This window comes from Lissotriton helveticus, chromosome 1_1 (assembly GCF_964261635.1).
Source record: "Lissotriton helveticus chromosome 1_1, aLisHel1.1, whole genome shotgun sequence".
Classification (NCBI taxonomy): Eukaryota; Metazoa; Chordata; class Amphibia; order Caudata; family Salamandridae; genus Lissotriton; species Lissotriton helveticus.
Genome location: NC_136057.1, coordinates 928,662,846 through 928,676,047, shown reverse-complemented (window position 1 = coordinate 928,676,047; position 13,202 = coordinate 928,662,846). Strand labels below are relative to the sequence as shown.

The 13,202-nt window shown below is 42.8% G+C and overlaps 1 protein-coding gene across 3 annotated transcripts in view; it reads right to left on the bottom strand.

The window, feature by feature from the left end:
• Positions 1 to 13,202, bottom strand: part of NUP107 (nucleoporin 107) — a 547,946-nt gene that overhangs the window by 254,284 nt on the left and 280,460 nt on the right. For all 3 annotated transcript variants that reach the window (XM_078676641.1, XM_078676632.1, XM_078676648.1), the window contains exon 17: positions 11,005 to 11,053. In XM_078676641.1, coding sequence (XP_078532767.1) covers positions 11,005 to 11,053 — 49 coding nt within the window. The remainder of the gene's footprint in view (positions 1 to 11,004; positions 11,054 to 13,202) is intronic.

Here is a 13,202-nt window from a genome sequence, read left to right as displayed (position 1 = left end):
GGACCAATCAAAATAAAAACGGGAAATAGGCCTGTATTAATAGGTGCAAAGTGATATACAAAGTTCTGAAAGAACAATCAAGGCTATGTATGCAGATAGGTGGCACCTCCACTTCATCTGTAAATCAGGTTCCACCCGCATAAGATCTCAGTTACCATTTCTTTTTTCGATAACCTCAGGGGTAGATGAGTTAGACGAGATTAAAAGGATTGGGCAGGTAGAGTATCCAGCATAAGAACAAGTTACTTACCTTTGGTAATGCCTTTTCTGGTACAGTCTCTAACTGCAGATTCCACACCTTCTGAAAATACATTTTATTATGACATATATATCTGTGCCCAAGACCCTGTGTGTTATTTATGCCACCTTGATTAAATAAATACTTACAAACTGGATGCACACTTCAGAGCCACTGTCCAACAGTACTTTTTTCTCCAAAGTAAAAACAGACAACATAGTAAGCCTACACAAACGCAGATAATAGGATTCTTCAGTTTTTTTCTTTTCTTTTCATAACCAGCAAAAAGTGGAAGTGCATCCGAAGGGATCAGTGTTTGAGTCAGTCTAAGAGTGGGTGTGTGAGTATCTCATTGAGTCTCTCAGTAGCAGCTTCACTGGCTCACTGGGTTTGTCAGAGCGTGCATCTGCGGTGAGTGCATAAGTCTCTAAATATATAAATATTCACTAATGTCATTTGAGATGTCATGAGTGATGTCACTGACCATGTCATGAGTGATGTAATATGTGACGTCATCAGCAGTGCATTGCACACGCAGGTTATAGTGAGTCCAGCTAACTATAACGTGGGAATCTCAATGGTTTTATGCGAGTAAAATTTCCAGCTAACTATAACTGGTGTGAAACCTATGGTTTTTTCAGTGAATTTAATAGGTTTTTTAAATGCTAATTTCTAACTATAACTGGTGTGAAACCTATGGTTTTTTCAGTGAATTTCATAGGTTTTTTAATAGCAAATCTCTATAGGTATGAAATGTAATATTTTTTATAATGAATTTTATATTGTATAATTATGTAATACTATTTTTTTATGTTTAATTTTTTTTTTTGCCCCAGAGCGCTCCCGGGGCGCGTACCGATGCGCTCACCGGTGAGCGCAGTGTTGCGGCGCGCCCCGGTGAGCGTCCCGTTAGCGCTATTGCCGTGAACGAAAACATCATCGCGACGTATCGCGTAGCCGCGTGATGCGTCTTATGACGCACGGCGTAAACGCACCCGGAAGCGCCTGAACGTATACAATCGCGCAACGTCCTGATGTGCTTACGCTGCGCGTCGGGTCATGTGACCTGAAAATAACGCTTATCATTGGTTCAGATCAGTTTTGGTTTCCAAATGATGAAGGCCCGAGTCATGTGACCTGAAAGTAACACTTTTCATTGGTTCAGGACAGTTATGTTTTCCAAATGATGAAAGCCCCCACCTATTTTCCTCATTCTCACTTTGTACTTTGAGTGAGGAAGACCTGTTGAAAGACCTCTCTGTACCTATTTGTCTGAAAAATGGCTACAGTAGCAGCAGCTGCAGGAGCATCTGCACCACCACCACCACAAGGACCACCACAACACCACAGTGGTGGAGAACAAGAAGAGGAAGCAGAGGAGGAGGAGGATGAGGAGGAGGAGGATGAGGAGGAGGAGTGGAGGTTCCTACCAGAAGATACTACCCCATATAAGCCAAAGGAGCACTTTATCTGGCAGTTTTTTTCCATCCCAAAGGACAAGAAGAAAGTTAATGCACCAAAGCAGACCTGTTTAATCTGTGGCTTTCAACTTTCAAGGGGGAACCCTAGCAAAAAATACTCTTTTGGCAACAACACCATGATTCGGCACATGCAACGCCGGCACCCTAATAACTATGCTAGGGCAGAGGTCAGGGAACTGGCCAGAAACCCTGCCCAATCTTCTGCCAGCACCTCCCAAAATAAAGAACCCACCCCATCGGGTCCAGAGGCAAGGGAGATGATCCCAAACATTCAATCCAAGTTTTCCAATTTTAAAATGGTTTGCATATTTTGTGGAGGGACAATATGCTATGGTGAGCAAAGCATTACACTTATCACCCGTGCTTGGGATCACCACAAGTGCCCGAAGAAACATTAATTTTTTCCTGGTTTTTTTAATGCTCCAGTTGAGCCATTTACAATTCCCTGTTTTTTGTTTCTCCCCATAAAAAATACAAAAAAAATATAAAACTGTTCAGAAAATCCCAAAAAAGTAAAATATGTTAAAAAAAACAATAAAAAAATATAAAACAAAAAGAATTAAAAAAAACAGTTCTTTTTAGAACTACCTCAAATTTATAAAAAAATAAACTACATTTTTAAAAAACTGTCATTCTTTTTTTTCCAGGGTACGCGCACCGGTACGCGTACCGGGGCGCGCACCCTAAAAAAAAAATTAAAAAAAATAAAGGAGTGAGCTACCCTACCTCTCATCACTCAAAATGATTACTTTACTCTAACTTTTTTCACTGTTTTTCACCAAAGTACGCTCCCCGGTACGCGTACCGGGCGCTCCCCCCGCGAAAAATTTTAATTTTTTTTTCTCTCGCCTATATGGGCCTCCTAAGCACCCCTCAGAAAACCTAGGGTGTCAGGGGGTGTCTACCGTGCCCCCTTTTAACCATTTCCAACGCTGTTTGTCCTCCATCTTGTGTCTCAAATCTACCGAAACACAAGATGGAGGACTCCCGTTGCGCTGCCGGTACGCGTACCGGGGCGCGCACCGGTACGGCTCCCAAAAAAATGTAAAAGTTAATTTACATGAAAACCACTGTAGAGACTTTCACCAAATATAGAATAGGTCCTACTACATACCAGTCCCTACCATTTTCCCAAATTTGATGGAATACCATTGAGCCATTTGGGCTGTAGCCCTGTCTAAATATCCTGAGGTAAATGAAATGACAAACGCACATATGAAGTGTTAGAATTTACAACCAATTAAAATGTTACTTTCATTTTCTACTTTTATTTCCTGACATTTGATTGGTTATGTACATGAATATAAATGAAAAATGAGAGGGAAAACTGCCATTTTGACTACAACTACCTGAGGTACATCTTTAAAGGATTTTCTCATTTATCTTCATCACCTTTATATAAGGTAAGTTGTTAATTTGTAAGGGGCACTTTAAGTTAATTTGTAAAAACGTTTTCTGATAGTTATTTACTGTCCCTCTGTTATAGTTATAGATTACGATAGGCTTCTCTATTATAGTTATAGATTAAGTTAGGCTTCTCTGGTATAATTATGAATTTACTTCGGCTTCCTCACATACACTTTTTAATATTTCTACTTCCTTCCTGATACCATACACTGGCCAAAGATAACTTCACTGTTAAAAACTCAGAAGTACCTCTCTGAACTTAAACCCAACAGTGCCCTAACCCTACTGATATAGTTATTTTTTATGTAATTTACAGCAAGGAAATGGAAGGAGAACAAGAAATCAACAATATTTCTTTCGAAATTACCGATGAAGAGATTGTTCTTGAAGATTATGTTGACGAGTATTTTATGGATGAGTCTCTGGACCAACAATTTATTGACTGTTTACAAGATATTGAAGCATGCAATTTTGAGGAGATTCCAGATCATCTGATGCTGGAAGTTTTATTAAACTATGAAAATTCTAACCAATAAATGTTTTTTTAATAATTAAAAATTGTCTCAAACATTATTCATTTTTATATGTAATTCATGAAGTAGTACCAAAATGATTATAATATAAAGTGAGACTTACAGTATACTGTGCAATTTTAAAACATCATAAGGGAGCAGGGTAGACTACCCATGATCCCCTAGGCCTTCTCAGGGAGTCCTTAAAGGATCTGTTTCTGCTTTCCTGACAGACTATGGTATGGATTCCATATACCACAATAACTTCTGTAACAACATGCAAGATATCTACAGAAAAGAAGGTGTACATTGAATTTAAGACTCTGCATTGGTACCTACATGTTGGTACTTAAATCACCCACACAACACAACAACTCTATTCAGAGCTACCCTACCTCTAAGCACTTTAAATTATTATTTTACTGTTTCACTGGGTTTTCCCCATGGTACGCTCCCCGGTGCGCGTACCGGGCGCTCCCCCCGCGAAGATAAAAAAAAAATGATTTTTTTTTTTGCCCCGCGGGGCCCTTTTATGGCCCCCCACATCAAACCTAGGGGGTCAGGGGGGGTCCACCCTGCCCCCTTATGGTCATTTCCCCCTTTGTTTTTGCCTCCTCTTGTGTCTCGATCCTACCGAGACACAAGATGGCGGCCGCTCCAGACTGTTTGGAATGTTCACAGACACCCGAGAGCCAATCACCTTTCCGCTCGCGAACTCGCGTTATGCGCCCGGTGCGCGCTTATAGAGATATATATTTTTTTTTTAACCTAAATTACTCAAAATCCTCTGGAGCACATATCTTGAGACATAGCAAAGGCACATCGGGCTACCAGTCCCTACAACTTTGCCAAGTTTGGTGGAAATCCATTCAGCCGTTCGGGCTAAAAGTGAGTCCAACCGCCCTATGGAAATTAACATGGGAAAAACACGTTTTGGGACCCCCCTTTTATCTCAGGCCCCACTTGACAAATCCCCCCCAAACTTTCAGGGAAGGAGCAGACCATCTTCTTTGAGAAATTCGCGAAGATTCGTCCACCGGCGCCAAAGTTATTCCCAATAGAATGTTGCAGATTTCCTATGGAAAACAATCCTAACTATAACTACCTACTGGCGACCGCAGGAAGGAAGGAAGGAAGGAAGGAAGGAAGGAAGGAAGGAAGGAAGGAAGGGACACACACACACACACACACACACACACACACACACCCCCCTGCACTATTGTTGGTTTCTTTCTGACCTTCGTCCGTGTCAATGGATTCGGAGTCATTGAATTCAGAGTATGGCAGTGTGCACACTTTATAGATTGGAATGGTATAATGGACTATTTGAGTTCACCCCACAGTCTCAGGAGTAGCTTGAAGCCGGTGAGGAATCTGCAGTTAGAGAGAGTCTAGCCGAGAATAAGGTGTTACCGTAGGTTGGTAACTTGTTCTTCTAACGTGCAAACCCTCACCTTGTGAATAGATACCAAAGCCCCCTAGGTGGTGGGTACGTGTCAAGGCTCAAACCACGAAATCCTGTAGGACAGATATTCAAAGGGCCTGCCCCACTAAACCTGGCTGTCAAGGCAATAATGCTCGATGACCATGTGGCAGGACACAGATGTAGCAGCCTGGCAAATATCCATGACCGGCACGGTACATGCCAGGGCAATTTTTGCAGCCTTTGCTCTGGGAAAAGGAGTGCACAAGCCTTCTGGGGACGGCTTTTTAGCTAGCCATACCAGAACTTGATGCAGAACACAATTCATCAGGAAATAGTTTTCGGTTTCATCAATTTGCAATTATTTGGTCCAGAAGAACAAAAGTAAAGCTGGCCATCCTGTAAGTTATCTTTGATCCAATCAATCTAAAAACTGAAGGCCATCTTTAGATTAAGTCTGTGAAGCTGGTCTGCTTCCTTAGAGGGGTGAGGTGGAACACAAAGTTGGAACGGCGATGCACTGCCCTATATGGAAGGGGGTGCCTACCTTCAGCAGGCATGCCACATTTGTCCGGAAGACCAGTTGGTGTAGGAAAAATGTAGAACTGTAGGGTACACAAAGACTATAGTTCACTTACTCGCCTGGCAGAGGTTATAGCGATAAGGAACACAGTCTTGTTTGTCAAGAGATGTAAATGACAACTATACATAGGTTCGAATAGAGTGCACAGTAGATTAGTGAGAACCAAACTAAGGTCCCACAGCAGCATCACATAAGATGTTGATGGGAACATGTGGATCACCCCCTCAGAAAACTCATTACAAAGGGTGACTTTAAGAGGTTTGCTGACACAGTAAACGTAGAAAGGCAGAAAAGGTCGACAAATAACCTTTAACTGCAGCTACAGCAAGGCCAAACTGGGCTAATGAAGAACAGAAGTAAGTCTTACAAGCTTGCTTCCAAGGGTTGATAATGGTGGAGGAAATACCAAGGAAGAAACTTCTCCTAGTGCCCTGTACATACAGTTTTCGTGGAAGGGTGTCTGGCAGCCAGAATGTCACAAACCTCTTTGGGAGGAAGATTGAAATCCATCAACTGTTGCCACTCAATTTTCATAAATAGAGGTTTAGCTTATGCTGGCTCTGGTGCAGAATCAGGACTTGCAGCTATGCCAGACGTTTCCCCCGAAGAGGAAGCTGAATTGGAAGGCAGATACTCATTGCCAGAAGTTCCTGGCCCGGTCTTTCCTGATCTTTTTCAGTACTCTGAGTTTGAGAGGTAGAGGCAAAATCGCATATAGGAGAGTCCCAATCACCAATGCAGGTGGAGGGATTCTCCTAGGGAGGTCTACCTTCAGAAATCCAATGCACAAAGGTTTTGACACTTCGGTGGAAAACAGATCGAGACAGAGTTCTACCCAATGCTGGAAGATGCCCTAAGTCACCACCACTTGTAGATGCCATTTGTGATCCGCTAGGCAACGTCAGCTGAGATTGTCAGCCTTTGAGATCACTCCAAGTGTTGGGCGATTAAGGAGATGTCCTGATAGATCAGCCACTTCCAGAGACCTAAAGTCTCCAGGCACAGCACCCGTGCCCCACCCACCCTGTTTGTTGCTGTACTGCATTGCAGTCGTGCTGTTGGCAAGAACCAATACCAGTTCTCACAACTCAAGCAAGCTGATGTGAAATCGTGCTTCTGCTGAGTCCCCTGATCTCCACTCCTCCCGAATGACATCCCCAACACAGCAACAATGCATCAGAGTTGCAACAGTTACCTCTGGGTGAGGGGTCTGCCACCAGTCCAATTGAGGTGAAGCAGCCACCACTGCAGATCTTTCGCAGTTTCCTTTGACACTAGTGTGGACTTGGACAAGTCCCCTGGGTGCTGAGCTACTGAGACTTCAGCTCTCACTGCAACATCGATGTGCAGCCTGGTGTGGTCCACAAGCAGGATGCCGGAGGCCAAGAGTCTCAAAAGTCACGGAGACCCTGGTCAAAGGTTGATGCATCTGGACTATATCCTGGACTCAATTAGGCAGAGGGATGGCTTGGAGGAACACTTTATCCAGGATGGCTCCAATGAAGGGGAACCTCTGTGAAGGAGTCAGATGTGACTGTGGCACATTGATGAAAAAGACCAACAATGTCAATAGGGTTCAAGTGGCTTGTATATGTTTGGATGGCGAAACTCTGAAAAGTGTGATGTTGCAATAGAAAGTCTGGACCTACAGGATAAGGCCTGTGCCATTCACCACCTGTCTATTCACTGGAGGGCAAGATCCTGGTTTTGACAAGGTGATCGCCAGAACATCATAGGTGCTCTCCAGAACATCAGTTAAAGCCTCATTACAGGGAAGCAGAGGCTCCTGAGTAGATGAAGCTGGGTTAAGAGCCTCTGTCGGGAGAGTAGTCTTGAATTCTTGTGCTGGCAGAATGAGGTCAAGTGTGTCTGTCTCACTCCGCAATACGGTGGAGAAGGAGGGGGACTATTCAGTAGTCATAGTGGGATTAGGTGAGGCAAGGCCATTGTCTGGGGAGGTGTCAAGGCCACTGGCTTCCTGGAGATCATCAAAATTATTGTCCACATGATATTGATGATCATCAACAACGACACAATTCCATGGCCTAGAGGTGCCTGGGGCATGGTCTGGCTTTGAGCAACGAGACATGCTTGATTTCTTATGCTTCCTTAGGGAATTCCTCGACTCCCCTGAGCTTGTGATCTTGATGATAACTGGTCACGGGAGCGCGTCAGCCTCCCTGACTTCGACAATGGCCACAGTGTTTGACTTTAATGAAGGGGTCTTTTTCAGTCTCCAAAGTTTGGCAGCGGAAAGTTTGGCCTCACAGTAGCCGATGGTCTTCTTATTCGTTTGGAGATGAGGCGCCATAAACATACATTGTGGTTGTCCATTAAATCCTGTAGTCTTAGGGGGTGACATTGTCTGCACACTTTAAGAAAATCTGAGGGAACAATATTGATCATGATTTGAATAAGCCACGGATCCACGTCTGCAGGTTCACAAAGAATGGAGCTGACACAAGGACAGGAGTAGCCAATATGCATATGCCACATGCCGACACGCAAGGAACAGCAAGTTTTCAGATCTAGTCGGACACCAGGGTAAAATTCACCCGGGGAGGATTCTGCAGTTATAAGTCTCTAGCAGGAATAAGAACACAGAAAGTAAGGAACTCAATATTTTTATGCATACTTCTTTCTTCAGATTCTTTCCCTTTTAAATCATTACCAAAGCAGAATATCCAATACTGCAACACCTGAGACAGTGCATAAGGGTAGCTTCAGATCAAATAGAAAGGGCTTGGATGCCCTCAGGAGGCTTATTTTCACAAGATCAATTTGAGGGAGATCAAATGCCTCTTCTCTCCAAAGGCTCACGATTACCACCCAACCCAAGGGAGGAACCATCAGTCACCAGCTGGTGAAGGACAGAAAGGATGATCCAGCACTCACCATTGCAGATCCAGCGTTGCCTCTGGGAAAATACAGATGTCTTTCTTGGGAATCAGAAAATAATGTGAATAGCAGCTCTGCCCTTCCTCATTTTCTTGAACCAACAACATGAAGCCCTTGTTCAAAAGAGCAAATGCCAGAAATGCAGAACAAGGTGTATGAAGGGACGGGGAATGAGGAGCAAGCCCTGGAAGAGTCCAGCAAGTCCTGGAAAGCTGCATGTGGTCCCTCGATGGCAGAACAAAACATTTTTATCAGGGGTTGGTGGACCAAGGGTTTGGGGGGGATAAGGCTGTCATTCACAACAGCCTATGGTATCACCACTCCCCCTGTAAGAGTTCAAGTGGTAGCAACACAGGCTGAAGTGCGCGGCGCTGATTAAAGAGCAGACCTCAAGAATATTCTAAACTTGTGGTACTGCTGGTGTAACTGGCATGCATGGGAAGGGAATCTGTAGGATCAGGCATTGAGTGGCCCATCCCTTCTTGAAATGCTCCAGGACTGAATCAGCTTTCTCGCTAAACAGACAAGTGGCCTGAAAGAGCATGTCTGTAAAGTTCACTTGGACATCTCCATAAAAACCTGGTGGAGTGCATCCAAGAGTAGCAGAAGATGGTGGACAACACCACTAAATGCACCATATTTATTCCACAGCAGAGGATCTGCCCATCTTACACAACTTTTGTAAAATAGTAACAAGGAGCCTTGCAATGACCATTTGCAACACCTCCCTGAAAAAATAAAAATAATGGGACAGAAGGCAAGTTGCGTTCATGGATAAAAGGGCATGGCTCTCTGAAAAGAAGACCTTCTTTTGCGATGCAAGGAGAGGTTCAGTTAGTGTGGACAGCACAGGTCGACCTGTGTGGGGGTTAAAGCCACTGGATGACGTCCAGTCGGAGGCCGTCAAGGCTCCTTGAGGCACTGCCGGGGAACCAGGGGGAACTATAGTGGGATTTTTTTCCCCCCAAAAGAAAGCAGCACAGTCTAGGTGAAGGTTGTGATTTGTGTCTGGTCAGGCCCACTGGCTAGAAAAACTGGGAGTCGGCAACTGTGCCAAATCCAGCACCGAAGGTTTCTCCTTTCAGTCTTGCCATGTAGTCAGTCATTAAACAACCAAGCGTTAGTGTAACCAATGTCTCAACGTGAGCTGTAGTTAAGACTGCTTAAATTGCAAAATACATAAACGATTTGCAGCATGGCACTTTCAGTGTATGACTACACTGGAAATCATTGAGAACATGATCACCACTAAACTGAGCTTGTTATTAATGCAACATTCAAGGAACTGTAGATCTGAGACTGGATAGTAGGTGTTAACATTATCTTATTTATTTATAAAGTTTTAAACAGCGCAACCTTGACCCTTGATGTTATCCGAGCGCTGTACAAATTGTTAGGCAAGAAAAAACAGGTAGAAGAAACAACAAACATAAGCTAACAGTACAAAATGTAAATCATGAAAAGGCTGATAAATTAATAGCAAAACATAGCAGGAGAGTAACAACCATGGGTGCAGACAATGCGTTGTATCGGTGCCCGGATAGAAGTCATTGGGTTCTATGGTAGAAATGTGTTCATTAAAAACACATTGACTTCTTTTTTGAATAATGTAGTTGAGGGGTTCAGTAGACAGTTTCTTTATACAAATAAACACTTGACCAATGTTTAGATAGTCAAGGAACAATACTTGTGATCCTTGTACAGCTGGAAAAAATAGTGCCTCTTCTTGTCATAATAAAACCCCCCAAAAAAATTATACAAATGGCAATCATCCACATACAGATAAAAGATTAAGAAACGAATACCACACAATACTCAAAGTTTGTTTTTGTGGAGATGTTGGAAGCTGACCTTGTGTTTTGGGTGACCAAGACAAACCGGCTACTTCAGGACTCCAGTGGACGATGGGAACTATATTGGGGGGAAAGGTTGAAGGAATTTTTGGGGGACAAAGTGACAGGCAGAGTCGTGTGGGGTGATGTGGTTAAGGGACAAGCAGGGCCAGGAGACATCAAAACTATCACCCCTCCCCACTCCACACCCCCCCAAATAAAAGAAAGCAACAATGTATTGAGCTTTAAAAAAGGATTTTAATATGGGTAGAAGGATTACAATTATACTAAATATAAGGATACTTCTTTTTAGGGCACATTTTTCACAGAACATGGAGACACATGTAAAATGGAACATTCATGGGTCTGCAGTCACAAAGGGGGAATTTTTACATATTTTTTTATTTATATGGACCATGACTAAAGCCAGGGACACTATGAAAATAGCAATTCCGAGAAATCGCCTGACCTTGAAGATTGAAGACCTTTACGGTTTGGAATGTTAAGCACATCTTCAATTAAAATTTCTAAAACAGTTTCTAATGTTATATTTTTAAACAATAAAATATGAGTGTGTGATAGAAATTCAGCAAGCCAAAAACCTAAGGTGTAACTCTGTTCAAAACATACCTTTTTGTCTGTGGCTTGAAGTTCCTCAAACACTTTTTCTAAGGTCCAGCTGAAAAACAATAAACTGTAATTGCAGCATACAGATACAGAATGTCTTCATACACACAAGTACCTGCACTTCAGTTATGTATTCGTTCTACTGTAGGTTTGCTCTCTGGTTATTCCTATTCAGCTACTTACTAAGTTACTTTCCTCCAATAACTCTTTGTCTGGTGGATACTTTAACACAGATTCCTTGTTTTTTCAAATCTAGGTTCTATTCACTAAATACAATAAAAATTCATGGAACATTTCTGAAAATAAACAATGCATTTTAATGGTCAACAAGTTTGGAATGGAAGGGGACGTGGAGTGTCCTCTACCAATGGATCATAGTAAATCTGGTTTATCCTGTCTAAATTGATGTGTCCCTGTGGCAAAAAAAAAATAATCAATGAAGAAAGCCTGATGCCTTTGGCAGCGTTCAAGAATTGCTAAATTTATCAGCAGGGCACTCAGCAAGGCTTGGTGACCCAAGATGGTGCTGCTTACGGGGAATGTGGTAAAGGAAAGATGCTGTGTCTACAAATATGAAGCAGGTCAGCCTATAGATGGAAAGAAACTGTTTGAAACTGAACGGAGCAAAAAGTGAAGTCATGATACTGGGAAGCAGCATCGAAATTTGGTCTCCAAATTGGTGGCCCTCCAATCTCAGCAGTTGCCCTTTGCCGGTCGAGAAAGTTAAAAATCGAAGTCCAAGTTAATAAACTATCATCTACCATGTGGTACATACTGAAAATGATCAGGAAATTAATAACTTATATCCCGCTGGACTCACGAAAAACGGTGGTCACCACAATAGCACTATCAAGACTTGACTATGGGAATGCGTTGTATGCCGGGATGCAGACCCAGGATTTGGTAAAACTTCAACGTTTGCAAAACTCAGCAGCTAGGCTGCTACTAAACATTCCTAGATCAGAACGCATCTCTCATCATCTGAACATCTTACATTGGCGTCTGATAGTGAAACGAATAAAATTTAAATCGCTGTGTCTAACATATAAGGCGCTGCAGGGCTTGCGATCACATTTTCTCAGAACGCATCTTAAACCGTATGTTCCTATTAGAGAACTGCGCTCCTCCCAAGCCAAACTAATTCAGGTTCCCCGCTTCAAACAAGTTAGGTGGGGCGGCAGAAGCTTCCTACTGCATGCAGCTAAGGATTGGAACCGTCTTACCCAGGCCATCAAAAACTGTACCTCCCTGCTGCCCTTCAGAAAGTTGGTAAAAACCTGGCTCTTTAATTTACAATAACCATGTTACTCTCTCAGTACTGCTCATACTTCTCTGTTCAGCGCTAAGACGCCCATGGGCATATGCGCGCTTTATAAAACTACAAATCAAATCAAATCAAATCAAAATAGGAACCTACCTGTCCCACCTGAATGGAATAATAAAGCAAAACAGTGGTCCATGAAGGGGGAAGTGTGAACCTCTACTTCTTTGGAACAAGTAATTTTAACCACCAAGTGGCTAGCTCCATTTCTCAAGTGGACAATTTTATTTTAATTTCTTCACAAACAGAAAATATTCAATGCAATGTTATACTTCGATCAATTTATAAGTAAGAAGGTGATCCCAAACAACGCAGTGCAAATGAAAATAACAATGCAAAGTGCGTTCACTTACTGGCTATAAAAGTAAGAGATACTCACTACATCTCGGAGAAGGGAAAAGCCGAAGTAATAGATGTCCCCTTCCCTGTATAGGAAATTGGAGCAGTGATCAACTAAATGGCCAGTTGTAGTACTCTTGGAGCCGAAGGTTTGCCAACGAAGCCTACCCAAACAATGTTTGCCCTGGAGCTTTTGAACATGCATGAGGGGGCGCAAGGCGGGTGCTGACCAAGTCAACTATGGAGGTCATCACTATTGTGCTCCCAAAACTGAAATGGCCTCTCTAGATGTGAATTTGTATAGACCTTTATTCCTACTTAACACAAAGTATAAAATACCAGGGAAAATAATATAGGACAGATTGCTTTCTTTGTTGTGCAAGTTGGTTCACCCGGATCAAAGCAGGTGTATCGCTGGACAAAATACTCATGTCAACTTGTAGTGTCTTTTTTCATGTCCTTGCACAGGGCCGAAAGGAAGCACCAACGGGTGGAGACTGCCTCCTTTGGTGTCTAGAAAGTATTCAATACCTTGCTATAA